The 16,610-nt window shown below is 40.1% G+C and overlaps 1 protein-coding gene across 1 annotated transcript in view; it reads right to left on the bottom strand.

Annotated features, from left to right (window-relative positions):
* The window catches only part of CCAR1 (cell division cycle and apoptosis regulator 1), a 2,906,903-nt gene that overhangs the window by 2,252,018 nt on the left and 638,275 nt on the right, over positions 1-16,610 (bottom strand). Inside the window, exons 8-9 of the mRNA XM_044056158.1 lie at positions 9,926-10,040; positions 8,871-9,069 (exon numbers count right to left, since the gene is read on the bottom strand). Of these exons, the coding sequence (XP_043912093.1) occupies positions 8,871-9,069; positions 9,926-10,040 (314 nt within the window). The remainder of the gene's footprint in view (positions 1-8,870; positions 9,070-9,925; positions 10,041-16,610) is intronic.

The following is a 16,610-nucleotide window of genomic DNA, read 5'->3' as shown; positions in this document are numbered from 1 at the left end:
TTCAGATTTCCTGAGAGGCTTAGTCCTATCCAAGTAAAATCAAAGTTGTCTGTGCAAGTCCAAGGAGTGCAGTACTCGTTCCCCTTTGTTCTGCGGATTAGAAAAGAAGGTTGGCAAATTAATGGACTGATTAAGGGCCACACTGGATACCACCTTGGGCATAAAGGAGGGACTGGTCCTGAGGGACACCCTGTCCACATGAAAGATGATGAAAGGCTCCACTGCCATAAGGGCCTGTAATTCAGACACTCTTCTTGATGAAGTGATAGCTAGGAGGAAGGCTCTTTTCCAAAAAAAAGGAATTTCAACTCTGCATTTGCAGCTGGCTCAAAGGGAGGCACAGTGAGCTTTTCCAATACAAAGTTAAGGTCCCAGGCTGGAGTAGGTGCTCTCCTTGGTGGTCTTAAGTTTTTGGCCTGTCTGAGAAATTGCTTCAGCAGTGGATGAGAGAAGAGGGGTGGCTCTGTATTATAATGAGCTGAGATAACACAGGCATGAATTTTGATGGAAGAAAAGGAAAGGCCCTTGTTAAGCATCTCAGTTAAGTATTGAAGAATGAGCGGTAGATTGGGCACAGTTGTGTCCATCCCGTGTTTGGTTCCAGGAACAGAATCTCTTCTATTTTTCGGCATAGGATTTTCTAGTACTAGGCCTCCTTGCCTCCAGAATGACATCCATCACTTGCTTACTGAGGGATGGTAAAGGAGAGGTCATGTAATTAGCCAGGCTGCAAGGTTCAAGGTTTGAAACTGTGGGTGCAGAATCTGGCTCTCCTGCTGGGACAGCAGGGCAGGGGTCTGAGGCAGGTGCCATGGTTCCAGAAGTGACACACTGAGCAAGACGGGGTACACCAGTGTTGGCGTGGCCAGTCTGGTGCAATAAGTATTGCCCTTGGTTTGTCCTGTTTGATCTTTAGTAGCACTTTGGAGAGGACAGGCAGAGGAAGGAAAGGCATAAACTGATGGGTTTTTCCAGCTGAAGGACAGGGCATCCATTTTCCAAGCTTGTCTGTGGGGAGTCCTCGTGCAGAATTTGTCCAATTGGTAGTTCTGAGTGGAGGCAAACAGGTCCATCTCTGGGCTCCCCATTTGAATCTCAAAATGTTAAACATCTTTGGTTCCAGTTTCCACTCGTGTGGGTCCATGAGATTTCTGCTTAGGTCGTCTGCCAGTGTACTTAGCTTGCCTGGCAGGAACTGAGCTTGTAGGTGCACTTGGTAACTCAAGGCTGTGTTCCACAGAGCCATGGCTAGTCTGCAAAGGGGGTATGAATAGGTTCCCCCCTGCTTGTTTATGTACCACATAACAGTGGCGTTGTCTGTCTTTACCAATAAATGTCCTTGAAAAATGTGGTCCTTGAAGGCTGTCAGAGCATTCTGTATAGCTAGCATTTCTTTTTGATTGATATGCAGGTGCATTTGACTCGGGTTCCATTTGCCCTGAATGCACTTCCCTGCCAAGTGAGCCCCTCATGCATAGTCTGATGAGTCTGTTGTTAGGGTTTGGGTGGCAGGGGGTAGAGTGAATGGCAGTCCCTTGTTTAGGTGGCAGGCCTCTGCCCACCAAAGGAACTCTGTCTTTAGACAAGGTATGACAGGAATCATTGATTCTAGGTCCTGAGAATGTTGGCACCATAGGCTTTTCAGATACCACTGTAGTTTCCTCATATGGCTTATGCCATTAACTGGCTATGTCAATGTATCAAGCCTGGCTAACTCTCTCTAGAATGTGTAAAAATCTGTTAATCAGTTTACTGTGTAATTTAATTTAATCCCGACTTGTGCTCAGGATTAACTGTAACCTGTGGAACTTGTTTAACTTGCTTACTTATGTAATCTCTGTAAATAGTCTGTTTGCAATATGTAATGCTGGTATTATGTAATGCTGTATCTGCTTACCCTTGGAGCTTTTCTCCCCGGGCCTCCGCTGAAAATGGACATGCATCCAGACGGACTATCCCAGTCAACAAATGTAAAATAAATAAATAAATAAAATAAAAATATGCAGTCTTGCATATGGAATTAGTAGAATGCAAGAGGCCATGAACCCCAGGGCTTGCCGTACTTTCCTTGCAGATAGCTGGGTCTTTGTGGCCAGTAGTTTGAAGTAGGTTGTCAAATGAACCTGTTTCTCTGGCGTGAGGTATGCCATCTGGGAAGTTGTATTCAAGCTTACTCCCAGGAATACAATTTGGTGGCAGGGTACTAGATGCGATTTCTTTTCGTTTATGGTGTACCCCAGAGAAGTTAGTAATTTCTTTACAAATGCCAGATGACTTAATAGTACGTCCTGGCTTTCTGCCTGAATTAGACAATCGTCCAGGTATAGGTATATTTGAATATTTCTTTGCCTGCAAAATGCAATGACTGGAGCTAGGCACTTTGTGAATACCCTGGGCGCAGTAGATAAGCCAAAGGGCAGTGCAGAGAACTGATAGTGCATGTAGCCTGCTCTGAAGCGTAGGTATCTTCTGCAAGATTCCCTTATTGGGATGTGCAGGTAGGCTTCCTTTAAATTCAGTGTTGCCAACCAGGCAGTTTTGCCTAGCATAGGAAGCAGCTGATGAAGAGTTAGCATTTTGAATTTTTGGATTACCAAAAAAGTGTTTAGGGTAGACAGGCCCAGGACAGGACACCAGGAATTGTCTATTCTGGGTACCAGGAAAAGTCTTGAGTAGAAACCTTGCCCCCATTCTTCTTCTGGGACAGGATGAATAGCCCTGATGCTTAGAAGAGAGAGAACTTGCTTTTGAGCCTCTGCCCACTGGTTTGGGGGTAGGTCTGGCCAACCGTTTGGGGTTGGTAAGGAGTGGAACTGGAATCTGTATCCTTGGGAAACTATATTTAAAACCCATTTGTCTTGGGTAATGAGTTCTCAGTTTTTTGCATGAAGGGCGATCTTTCCCCCTAAAAGAACAGTCAGTTGAGCAGGGCTTGGAAGGTTTAATGTTAAGTCATTGTGACAGTTTACCATAGGGGCGTGGTCTTACTACTTCCAGCTTTGGAAGTGGGAGCCCCCCACTGCTTAGGCCTGTGAGTACCTTCGGACTGACGCCTGGGTGCTCTGCTGGTTCTGGGTTTGGACTGAGAAGGCCTGGAAGAGGCAGGAAAGGATCAATTCTTAGAAGGCCAGTGCCTACTAAATCTGGGAGGTTGTATTTGCTGGAAATATCTAACAGTTTTCATAGATTTAACTTCTTCCTCCATCTTTTTAAGTACTACTTCTGCTTTGTTGTCAAACAGATGGTCTTGGCTTAAGGGAGCATCCAGTAATTTAGCTTTAACATGATCTGGCAAAGATTGCTCCATAAGCCAAGCATGCCCTCTAAGTACAGACCCAGTGACAGCAGCCCTGCAAGATGCCTCTAATGAATCAAAACCACATTGCAACGTATGTTTTCCAACTTGTTCAGCAGAATGCATTGAATCCTGTAATTCTTTATTTTCAGCACAGTCAGGAATCAATATCATTTTCTGTTTAAGCAATCCAGTAATATGCTGCTGATACTTTAACATATGAAACTGGCAGTTTAAATCCCTAATGGCCAAAGCTGCAGAAGTGTATACCTTCTTTCCCCCATCTGTCCAGGGCCCTGGAATCTCTATCAGAGGGGGTAGGGTTTTTGGTAGTAGTAGCCTTAATGCCTTTGGGCCCCTGTGAAATGGTCTCAGGATCCGCTGTAGAATTCTTAAAGAGGAACTTGTGAGAGTCAGGAACTCTGTAATACCAGTCAGGTTTTCTGGGAGCTGGAGGTAAAGTACCAGGGGCCAGGTTAGATTCCAAAAAGGCATCATCTACAATGTCCAGTACAGGAGGGATAGCTAAAGGCCTGTGTTGAGGTAGAAGTAAAAATTCCCTAAGCCTCTTTTTGGAGTCAGAGTAATCCTGGCTTTTCCAGCATAAATACTCCCTAAGAGAATGCAAAGTTTCACCAAAAGAGAAATCCTCTGGAGGGGAAGCAGAGGGAATGGAGTCCTCTGCATCAGAGTCCTCACATGTAGACAAGGGCAACTCCTGGTCATCAGAGAAAACAGAAATTTCAGAATCCTGATCAGAAGAATCAGAAGGAAAATCAGTTCTAGGTCTCTTAGAGGGAGGAGGGTGGCTTCCCCTGATTAGAGTAATAAGGTCTTCAGCCATTCTTATCATTTGTTTTTTAGGCATGGGGCCTGACCATGCAGTCTGGGTGTCGGTTTTCTAAGCATGGATCGAGTCTTAGGCCTTGAAGAAGAAGATGGCGTCAGTTTAATATGCAAGTCAGTAGGCCTGAATACACTGGGGCCTGACCATGCGGTCTGGGTGTCAGTTTTCTAAGCATGGATCGAGTCTTAGGCCTTGAAGAAGAAGATGGCGTCAGTTTAATATGCAAGTCAGTAGGCCTGAATACACCCTCAAAAGCCGGTGCCTGTACAGCGGCTCCGGACCCATCCAAGGTAGAGACATCTGCAGGTTCCACAGTCGAAGAAGCATCTTGTGGCATGCCGGACTCTGAATGGGTCTCAGCAGAGCCCCGCAAATCTGAAGTAGCGGGTATCAGGGGCTGCGAAAGCGACTCACTGAGTACCAGCGAACTGGCGACCAGCTTAGGAGAAGCATCGTCAGCAGTTTTGGACCTTTGCGGTCTGTCTCTGTCTTTATCTTTGCATTTTTCAGAATGTCAGTAGTCAGGTGGTTTACCGAAGAGTCTATATAAAAACTCTGAAGAAGTAACATGCCGAACGTTAAAACATCGAATCCACAACATCGAATGATGAAAATAGCAAAGCCCCGGAACATCAAAATCTTACCTAGGGCAAGATTTTGGTGGGCAGTTCCGTGGCTTCGCTATTTCCTCCACTGTGGTGCGACAGTTACGGACCTTAGGGTTAGGGTGTGGGTTAAGGTAAGTGGATAGTTAGTAATGTATGTATGGTGTAGTGTAGGGTTGGGTTTTGTTAACTGTATGTGTGTGTATTAATTGCTCTGTTTGTGTATAGTTTCGTAGGGTATGTTTGCGACAGTTACAGACCATACGGTTAGGGTGCGGGTTAAGGTAAGTGGATAGTTAGTAATGTGCGGGTTAAGGTAAGTGGATAGTTAGTAATGTATGTGTGGTTTAGTGTGGGGTTGGGTTTTGTTAACTGTATCTGTGTGGTTTATTTATTTTGGTGTGCTTGCATTGTGTGTATGTTTCTCGTAACAGCAAATTTTATTCTGAGCGTTCGATGTTTTCAATATTCGAAATTCCAAGTTCAAACATATGGTGTTTGACATTTTGGAATTTCAAATATATGATATAGACCCCTTACTGAAGCCATTTTAGGATACTTGAACCGAGTACCGAAATATTTAGATGCGAAAATGAACCGACCACGAATAGTTCGAGGTTTGAATAAGGCACAAAACCGACAGCAAGGTACGTCGTGGTCTGGGCCTAAGCAAGGATTGCAGTACGAATGAAAATCTTTATGAGGCATTTGCTTTCCACAAGAAATACAATTGTTAACTTTTACTGACATCGGTTTAGAGCAAGAAAAAGGTTCCCCAACGGGGTATTTAGCTTAGTTGAAGACTTCGGATCTGAAACTTGAAAACAAAAATTTCAGGAGTCGGCCGACCGGCACTTGCAAACTGCTTCTGCTTCGGGCACCGCACGGCAAGAAAGACTGATAAAATGGCATCGGCTGCAAGCTTTATACCCCTGACTACCTGACATCATGGAAGTTGAAACAGCAACCGATGCAGGACCCAAGACTTTGATAATCAGGTCGGCTGAGGGCTACCTGCAAGCAAAAAACCCAAATGTAATGACTGCAACAGTGAAACACGAAGGACATCAATGCAGTTCCTGTCATGGTTTTGCAGTTTTCTTGACTTACTGAAATGTCGTTGTTCTTCTTCTTTCGGCTTTTCCCGGTTAGGGTTCGCCACAGTGGAACTCCGGTCCGCTAATGATTGGCAGTTGATTTTTACGGTGCCGAGGTGCCAGCCCGACGCCCAACCTTCAACAAAGGCATGCCCATTCACGTATGTCTTTCGAACGCCACTCGACCGCAGGGAGGACATGCAGAATCTGCACAGAAGGCACCCCAGCTGAGAATCGAATGGGAGAACCTCTTGCTGTGAGGTGACAATGCTACCGCTGCACCACCGTGGCTTCTGGACATACTGAAATGCACCTCGGTAAATAAATGGCTTAACTGTTGTAAAGGAATGGTTGAAGCACTAAATAAAATGAGGAAGAGAGAGGGACTCTTATTGTTTAAGATATGTTTGTTTTTTTCCTATCTCTTGTACATGAAAAATAACCTTTGCCAGCTCTGATGTAGGTATCAGTGATGGTGATTTTTTTTCCCCCTTTAACTGCAGCACTAAGGGATCAGTGAAATCACCAAGGGCAACTTAATGACTAGACTCTATTCTAGACTATATTCTACAAAAGGGCCTTACAGAAACAGATACTTGGTGCCAGAGCCATGGGCTCAAGCTTAATGCCAAGAAATGTATAGTTACCCCCTTTGGGAAAAACCATGTACCCATGAATTACCACATAAGTGGCAGTACACTAAACACCGAAAGTGTGATAAGGAACTTAGGGACACAGGTGGACAGTGGTCTCACCTTCCATAACCACATAGCCACAACAGTCAGGAAATCCTTCTATGTGGCACACCTCATCACTAAGGGCTTTTCATCCAGAAAAAAGGTAGTCATTGTCCCACTGTACTCATCCCTCATTAGACCAATTACAGAGTATAACGCCCCATTTCGTATGTACCTCACAAGACATAAGCAACAACTGGAAAGGCCACAGAAATACCTCACTAAAAGAATCACAGACCTAAAGCAGATGTCCTATGCTGTCCGTCTAAAAACTCCAGGTATGCTCTGTCGCATATCACCTACTCAGAGGTGATCTCTGCTTAACATACAAGGCCACGTCAAACCCAGTGCTGTTGGACATGCTACACTTAAAGAAATCTCAATCCCTCAGAGCCACACACTCCAGGGATCTAAACCTGGTCATCACAATGAACAAAACATGCTGGAGGGATAGGTTCCTGACCCACAGACTCCCCATACTCTGGAATAGGCTGTCCATACATGTCAAGCTGAGTGCCTCTTGGGCCCTCTTCAAAAGGAACCTTGACGATTGGATGGGAGATAGGAAATTCACCCCAGGGATCACATCAGTCACCCTGCTAGACAGGGGACCAGGGAAGTAAATAGTCTGGGAAGAAATATCCAGGGAATTGTTATGGCTAGGATTGTATAGGCCCTAGGGCCGATAGCCTAGTACCAACCTATAAGAAAATAAATGGTGTCATTAACAGAATTGTTTGTTTCTTTCGGCTTTTCCCGGTTAGGGATCGCCACAGCAGAACTCCGGTCCGCTAATGATTGGCAGTTGATTTTTATGTACCGGCTTGCCAGGCCTGACACACAACCTTCAACGAAGGTACGCCCATTCACTCATGTCTCCACACAGATCTCCACACAGAAGACGCTCTAGCTGAGAATCGAATCAGACAGTGTCTTACTGTGAGGTGACAACGCTACCGCAGCACCACCGAATTCTGTGTATACCTATCCAAAAAATGCATATATCATCCAAATACCTAATGTATAATGACCAAGAGTTAGCATATTCTGAGTAAATCGCAAACAACAGGTGGCCATTACCATATTTGCAAATGATGGGGCACAAGCTGATCCCATAGCTACACCTTATTTTTCTCTATAATATGAACCATCAAAATACATAAAGTGGTTGTTCAAGACCAAGTCCATTAAGGTCATAGTGGTATCAGTCTCCATCCCTGTCAGCCCACTGTTTTCAATAAGAAATTCCAAGCACCCCTCCATACCAAAGTTATGTGGAATCACAGCAAAAGATCTTTTACATCCACTGTTACAAAAATATTTTCCTTGAACAAATTTGATTTTATCCTAGTCAAAGAGTCCCAGGAATCACAGGATAAATATTTCACCTGTTCTAAAACAACTTTAAGTTTTAAATCTATATATTTGGTTTTAGATAGCCTACCATCTGCTTTTGTTCTAAGTGGAGGTTCCATTAAGTTCTTGTGAATCTTGGAAATTGCAGAAACAGTCTGTGTTAAACAAGATTCTCCTCTACAAAAATTATACTCTTCTAACCCAGTTTGTTCTTATATCAGCATATCATATAACACACTAACAAAGCCTAGCCAACATAACCCTATTTTACCCAATATATGGCCCCTAAGGGCAAGAGGATGGCATGGAATTGTGCCTACAAACTGCTCCTGTCCACAAGACAGATGGGCACTACCCCAGGTGAGAATTTAAAATTCCCCATCCACTGATCCAAAATGAGTTTGAAGAGGGCCAGGGAAGGTAATCGTTTGACACAATCCACCTACCAAAAAACATGTATTCATGGATCTAAAGATACAATCATACATCATCAGACAGTAAAACTGGAAAAACACTATTTGGCAAAACAGTGTGAATTAGTATGCGGCTAGACTTTCTCAGTTGTTATGAGACCAGTGGTACTCATTTGGCAAGCTAAATTAAAATAGCATAGACCAAGATCAGTCTTGAATGACCTCCTCTCACTGCCTACATACATACCTACAAAGGCACAAGACCACTGTTTGTCTTCAAAGGGAAACAGGACAGCTTGTAAAAATCCATGTTGTAAGCATTGTGTTACACTGACCCTCAATGAAGTAGCTATTATTTGCCTTCTCTAAAGAGAAGGTGTAAAATGTATGTGTAAAACACATTACATTTTAATCCAGACTTTCACATTCAGTAAAGGAACATGAAATCGGCATTACTATCCACTGCACACAAGTCTGAAAAGAAAACTGCATTCCAGTCAAAGCAAGTAACTTGTTTTACCTTTCTGTTGTGGCTGCTGCAGCAAAGGTTGAGGCTGTGTCTGGAGAAGAGGCACTAGGGATGCTGCTGACAACTGTGCTTGAATCAAGGACTGAGGCTGCGGCTGCGACTGAGCTTGAACACTGAATGCTGTCTGCTGAGCAATCGGTTGTAGCATAGCTGGGGATGTCTTCAATAAAGGCTGTGTCTGTGTTTGACTCTTTTTGGAACAAAAGGTATATTTAAATTTGCAAGCTTAATAACTTTTCAACTTTCCCCTCCAAATTCTTTCACATCCTATATATAATCAAACACAGCTAACAAAATTGCTTCTCCTGATCTAGGAAGAAAGTTGAAAAAATGTCATCAGAGAGACTATCAGAAAGAGGGTTCCATAACAAGACAGGAAATATGTACAAGGTAAACTTTAAAGGAAAAAAAAACTGTCACAGAGAAGTCAGGTCTCCCAATTCACACTTGTAGTAAGAATCAAAGTCCTGAGGATCCTGTTCTGCATCCTAGACGAAGATATTCTTCCTTCCCCAAATGATAGGACCAGATGCAATGCCTATCAGCACAGAATATACCACTACTTCCACAGTACCCATTTCTTACTCAATCATGACTGTTCTTTCTACATCATTTTGAAGGTTGCTACACATCTTCACATCTTTATTTTAACTGATGAGATCTAATTATTTGTTTATTGTTACCTTTATTTATATACACAACATACTTTATGCCAGTTATTGCTACCTTGGGTCATGGCTCAAAAAGGGTCCTTTAACCAGTCACCATACACACTTGAAAACAATAAACACAAAAACAGACAAAGTAACATTTCCACTTAATCTTCTGCTATGCAGACAGAAAAAGGTGCACATGCATTTGAGAGTGGCTAACCAGAAAAAGACATCATGCCAGTTATGAACCTCATACGATACGTTAATCCTATTTTCTAGCCACACAAGCCAGCAACATAAACAGCAGGACTAATTTTATCTCTAGTGACAAACTCTTTTATCTACATTGTGTAGTGAACCAGCTTCTGTGATTATTTTGTATTTAACATTTACCTGATGTGGCAATGTCTGTATCCTTTGTGCATTCCATTTGAATGGCATGTTGGCATTATACGTAGCTTCAACAAGTACTCTATCACCAACCTGAGGTGTTTTCCCCTTAACAGCACTGAAATGAAAGAAAAACAAAGACTCTCAGTCTTCATGTTTAATGTGCAGGAGAGGAGTTATAACTACTTATCAAGTTTATTATTTCCACTGAGTAAATGGTAACTCAGTAAAGCACACTTAGCTGAAAATCCAGGTTGCCAAATATAACCTAGAAGGTATCACCAGACAAAAAAAATGATGCCAGTCAACAAGGGACCTCAAATTAAACAAACATACTTCTCTTAAAATGGCAGCTCTGAAAAGTTTTTCGAACATTTTATTTAAAATTTTACAAAAATAAGCAGTAGTAGGAACAAGGAAAATACACAGCAAAACATTAATAACAAGGTTTGATCACTGTAAAAAACAGCAATAACTAAAAGGAACATTTTGAAGAAACAAACAAATTAAAAAGAACAGTTAAACTACTCACTAGATGCAAAAAAGAAACTATATACATTTCAAACACTGATTATATTACATAAAGTAAAAATACATCATTAATTTGTCTGGCCACTGTCTGCCTTCAAAATTATAATAGATCATGGGTATAATAATGGCTATAATAATGGCTTCAGAGATAAAATGTTAGAAGCAGACAGCAAATAAGAAACAAATAAAAAAAAGTCATTAAAACTGGTTTGAAAGTAGTTCTTCATATGAAAAGCAAAAGTATAAGACAAAGTGCAACAAAAATAAGAACCAAATTTAACAAATCACGTTTACAATCTTTTCCCAATAATTAGTAAGAGTTGATTGATCTTGGGTTTTAATATATTTTAGATCCAGCTCTTTAAATGACATCCAACAAGCAGGTTTCAAATCCAACTAGTTTTTAAGAGAGATAAAATTTGATTAGAATAAATAAAGCAGTTAATTAATATTCTAAAGTGTGATTTAAATCTGGAGGAGGAATATGTAAAATCACAATTTGCCAATTCCAAGCTTTGTTGTTACTGCCTAAGTTAGATATCTTTTGTTGTAATGCATTCCTCAGAAGTTTCTAGTACTGGAAATCCCAAAAATGGGAACTATATTAGCCTTATCATAAGAGCAAGCTTTCCAATATGGTGTGTAACGGGATTAAAAATAGTTTAAGGCAAAATAGCATTAATAGTAATCATGAACTGAATAAAGAAGATTTTTTTCCCCTCTGAGGAATAAATTTATTTATATAAACACGCATACATATACACACACACACGCACTCGCATACAAGTTTTTCATTACCTTCCCAGAATTATGAGAATTAACACAGACTGTTAAATCTAAAATTCTGCATTGATTTATAAGCTTTTGATACAAGATTCCATGCCTTGTATAATGAGTAGATTATTCATTTTTTTTCTTCCTTTTTTTTTTTTTAAATTTCTCCAAGTCTTTTGGGTTTCTAATACCATGATGGGAATGGACCCCATTCCTAAGTCAAAGTATGATTAAAGTTCATGAAATTAGTACTGTTTCAATCTTTGATGTCAGCCAGTAGTGCTCTTCGCAGCACCTGCAATGTGCACAGTAATAACTCCTTCTGCAGTTCGTAAGGAGTTATATGTATTGGTAACATATCTAAATACGATTGTAAATTCTTTTTTATAAGACCTGTTGCTCCTACTACTACTGGAACACTCTGGGTATCTTTCTTCCACATCACTCTCATTTCTGCCTGCAGATCCTGATATTTTATGACTTTGTGCCTCTCTGTATGCAAGACACTGTAGTCACTGGGTGTGGCAATTTCAATGATCATTGCTACTCTTGTCTTCTTTTCTTGGACAACTATATCTGGTTTTCTAGCATCTATCTTTTGAACTTTTGGTAATGGATGATCCTATGTGATGTACACTTAATTTTCTATAATGCTTTGTGGCTCGCGTTTCCAGTGTTTTTTGGCCACTTCAATACCATAATGTTTGCATAATCCCCAGTGCAACAGTTGCGACACATTATTATGCCTTTCAGCATACAATCCTTCTGACATTAGTATGTCGCAACCAGCAATGAGGTGTGCAACTGTTTCCAATTCAGTTTTACAAAACCTACATTTATCTGTTTCTCCCACAAGTTCAATGGACTTGATAAACCGTGTATGCAGCCCACTATCTTCGACCACCAATATTAACCTTTCATCTCTTGGTTTGAATGTGCCTCTCTTCAACATGAGGTTCTTCCAGATGTTTTCTATACTTGCAACTATATTTATCCTTTTTCCACATTTCTTGCCTTCTCATCTGATCCTTCACCTTAGATTCTTTCTTTTGTTTTTTGGCACATTCAGTTGCTGCTTGATTTTTACCTTCTTCTGGTTTGATTTCCATTCCTGCTTGACTCCGATAAGTTTCTGCTAGATTAAGCAGAAAAATCATCTTAGATTTATTCTCCTCATGTTTCAAAACTTTTACTACATTTGGATCTTGTGAGGTCAGCAGATATGTGTGGAGTCCCACGATTGCAGATCTCTACATATAATCAATTTCAAGGAGGCCCATCCCTCCTTTGGAATGTGAAATATATAATCTTGGTATACACTGATTTTTATAAATCATTTGGTGAGCATGAAGCATCCTTCTTGTTTTCCTACCTAATCTATCCAACAAGTTTTGGGGCCAGTCAATCACTCCAAAACTGTAAGGTAGGACAGAAGAGCAAATTGGATTACAGCTTGGGTTTTGCTCCTAGATGTCAGTGCTGTTTTCAGGATTAATTTAAGTCTTCTGAAGTATTCCTTACTAAGTTTTATTTGCATTTGTTCATGTTTTATTGTTGATCCTTCATTGATTCCCAAATATTTATACACTCCTCCTTCCTCAAGTTCTTTTATATCACATTCTTGTCCCAAACTGATGTTTTTCTGGTTTAAAGGTTGCATTTGCACATAGAGCAAGACCAAATGACATTCTTATATCATCTGAAAAAGTTTTGACAACTTGCAGTTGTGCTTTCAGTTCCTCATCTCATGAGCTATACAGTTTTAAGTCATCAACAAAGAGAAGGTGAGAAGTCTTTACACTTTGTTGTTTTCTAAGAGCCAGATTATAGCCATGGCTTAAGCTGTTAAGTAAACATCTTAATGGATTAAGGGCAAGGCAGAATAGTAACGGTGGCAGAGAGTCACCCTGGAATACCCCCCTTTGAATTTTTATCCCTGGGATAAAACAATTTGTCCTTTATTGTGGGTTAATTGCAAAGTAGTATGCCACTGTTTCATGGTCACTGTAATGTAATCTATCAGTGTGGGGTGTATCTTATACTTTTTTAAGCACTCTTTTATCTATGAATGAGGGATACTATCAAATGCTTTTTTGTAGTCACTCTATTCCATACTTAGATTCTTCCCCTTTTGACAGTTCTCCACTATGACTTTATTGAACAACAAATGATCCTTTGTTCCATATGACTTTCTTTTATTCCCATTTTGTTCTACTGCCATAATTGAGTTTTTTTCTAAATGACTATGAACTCTGTCGGCATCAATTCCTGTTTATAGTTTATACGTCATTGGAAGGCAAGTTATCGGTCTATAATTTTTAGGCTAGCTTGCAGGATCACACTTAAGTAGGAACATTGTTTTTCCTCGTTAGCCAGGTTGGTGTCTGTTCTGAGTGCGCATATAAATAGTTCTTACTCATGGCTAAATCTTTGTGCAAAGATCTTAATACTTTTAACCAGAGGTTAGGTACCACATCCAGGCCTGAGGTTTTCCAATTAGAGGCTTTTCTTAACATTGTTTCAATCTCTCCAGCTGTTACTTCATCCCATTTCATATTTTGTACCTTTAAACTTATTAGTTTTTCTTTTACTTCCTCTATCCATTTAGCATTTTTGTTATGTTCCACAAGATCTTTATAGATACTTCTCCAAAATGCATCTATTTCTTCTTTTTTTGTCAGTCTTTCAATTATTTTACCTTATTTCCCAATTCTCTAAAACCTTTTTGGGTCATCAATAAATTGCTTATTTTGCACTTTTCCTTTATATTTATCTTCGTATCTTCTAAGTTTTTCCACCTGTGCTGAAACTTTTAGTTTATTTGCAATGGTGCATGATGGCTCCTGATTTGATCTAATATTCCACATTGCTTTTATCACCTCTATCTTTCTTAGCGTTTTTGTTGATCTAGTTCCTCTTCTATAGTCTTCTAACAGTGACACTTCTTGTCTTAACTGCTTTACAATTTTCTCTATTCAATATTTCCATGATGGTATTCAATTTTTCCCCTTCCTTTCCCTCACTACCCTGTGTTCTTGTGGTAGAACTTTATCAGTTACTAATTTAACTGCACAGTAATATATCCTGTTTCCTTCTGTTATATCGCATGGATCTCTATGAACAGTCCTAATTACTGTGTTCATTTTATCAGACTTCTAACTTTTGGGGTTTTATTAACCTTCTGCAGTCTATTTCTTTCATTGATCTTGATGCACCTGTCCATGTCTATTAAATCAAGCAATTCTTCTCTTAGCTCATTTTCTTCCAAACTGAGGGCACATCCGTTGTATTCCAAATCCTGCGGGAATTCTATAGAAGGTTCTATAGCATCTTCCTGTGACACAGTCTCATCAATTTCGCCCTGTGCCATCTGTTGCTCTATCATATGGGAACTCTCTGGTCTATCACTCCTCAACACTGACTGCATCACAGTTTCCTGTTCCTTCCCTTGCTGTCTAGCATCAAGTGACTGTTTATACTGGTTTCCTGTGGAAGGCTCCAAATTATCTTCATAAGGCACCTGACCAATTGCTTCCTGTTCCACTGGTTTCCCCTTAATTTGGATATCCATTACTCTATCCTGTTGTGGTGCTTTCTGAATTAGATTTTCTACACTAAATCCTTCACTTTGCAGATACTCCATAACCTCAGTTTCTATTTCTTTAACTTCTCCATTACTAATCTCCTTTTCCTCTTTGTCGTCTTCTTTTTTGTATTGTAAAGTTTTCCATGTCCGGATTCCTTTGTCTGTATTTCTCTTCAAATATCTTTGGTGCGGCTCTTTTTTGTATTGGCTAGTTTTGCTTTCTGCTTTCCATAAATATTACACCATACTAAATCTCTGTTGCTTTCCCATGTCCATATTTCTTCTTCAGATGTTTCCTGATCTTCCTGTTTCTCCCTGCTTTGGGGACTCACTCCATCCTGCTGTGATGTAACCTGTGTTAGACATTCTACATCAAATCCTTCATTTCGCAGGTACTCCACAACTTCAACTTCATTGATCTTTTCTACATTCCATCTTTGTGATATTTTTTTATTGTGAAATTTTCCATATCTGGATGCCTTTGCCTGTATTTCTCTTCAAATATCTTTGTGGCTGCCTTCTTTACATTGATTAATTTGGCCTTCTCCTTTGCATAAATATTGCACCATATAAAATCTCTCTTTTTTTCCCATGCCCATATTTCTTTTTATGCTTTTTAAATATCTCTTGGTTTTGTTGTTTATATTTTCATACTTCCTCAGATGCTTCTTTTTCCAAGGACATACTGTTTCTCACAAATCTGTTGTATTAATGAACACAAATTTTCATTTGAAACTTCTGACAGCTTTTCTTGTGGAAGCATTTTTCTTTCCTCTAATTTCTCTCTCAATCGTTTTGTATATCTTGTGTCTGGAAAGTCTGGGCTTTATGCATAATAGTAACAATACATAATTTATTTCCTATCCTCAATAGTCCACTTTATCATCTTTATGGCTGTTCTTTGGCCTACCAGTTTTTGTGATTTTTGTGGACTGCTACTTCAGTCTACAACAAGGCCCCCCCCAAGCATGGCCTGGCCCCACTGTAGGAATGTTTCCGTATTTTGAGGATTATACACTGTCATCTTTTCCAGTCCTAGCACCAGTAAGCCTACCAGGATTTGGCATTGTTTTATCCTGGGTCTTGTGCACCCAGCTATCTTTTTCACTTTTTGACCTACTTCTGTCCATGATATACTGTCTATATATCAGTGTCGCCTTGGTGAGTTTTGTGAAAACAGCGTCCACCTCATGAAGGTACTCACCAAGACTTGAGGATGAATTCAATTTCAGCACTACTACTCTCCTTTGCTTGCTGATATTTCATCTCTCCATTCAGACCCCTTTTTTTCCAATTATAGCTGTGTTAATGTTACATCATATTTAACTAAGAAAAAAATGATATGTTTTAAAATAAGAATGTAGCCTTTAAGTAATTAGAATTTGATCAATTTAATGTTAACAGAGTTCAAGTTGTTTTGTTTTTTAAGAGGAGGACATTTGGACAAAGTCAACATTTTATTATTCAATTTAAAACTTGGGTTTATGGAAGGTTCTTCTCTGCCTTCCTCTTCCCAGGCATCCTTTTTCTTCCTCTGCAAAGGCACATTCTACTAAGAAGGCTACATCTTCTTGTGCTTTTTTCAATGGTTTGGACACTATTTCCATCCTTGAGGCTGCTACTTAATTCATACTTTTACTAAGAATTACAAACTGGACATTGTTTCAAGGGCCAGAACAGATTTTGCCAGGGCTATCTTACATGGGTTTGTGGAGGGTTCTTCTCTGCCTTCCTCTTCCCAGGCATCCTTTTGAGCTCTTGCACTCTCCCTTAGGTGAAGAATACTGCGACAATGAT

This window comes from Protopterus annectens, chromosome 14.part0, assembly GCF_019279795.1.
Source record: "Protopterus annectens isolate FY-2018-M chromosome 14.part0, PAN1.0, whole genome shotgun sequence".
Lineage (NCBI taxonomy): Eukaryota > Metazoa > Chordata > Ceratodontiformes > Protopteridae > Protopterus > Protopterus annectens.
The sequence above is the reverse complement of the archived record's forward strand: the minus strand, read 5'-3'. Positions and strand labels throughout refer to the sequence as shown.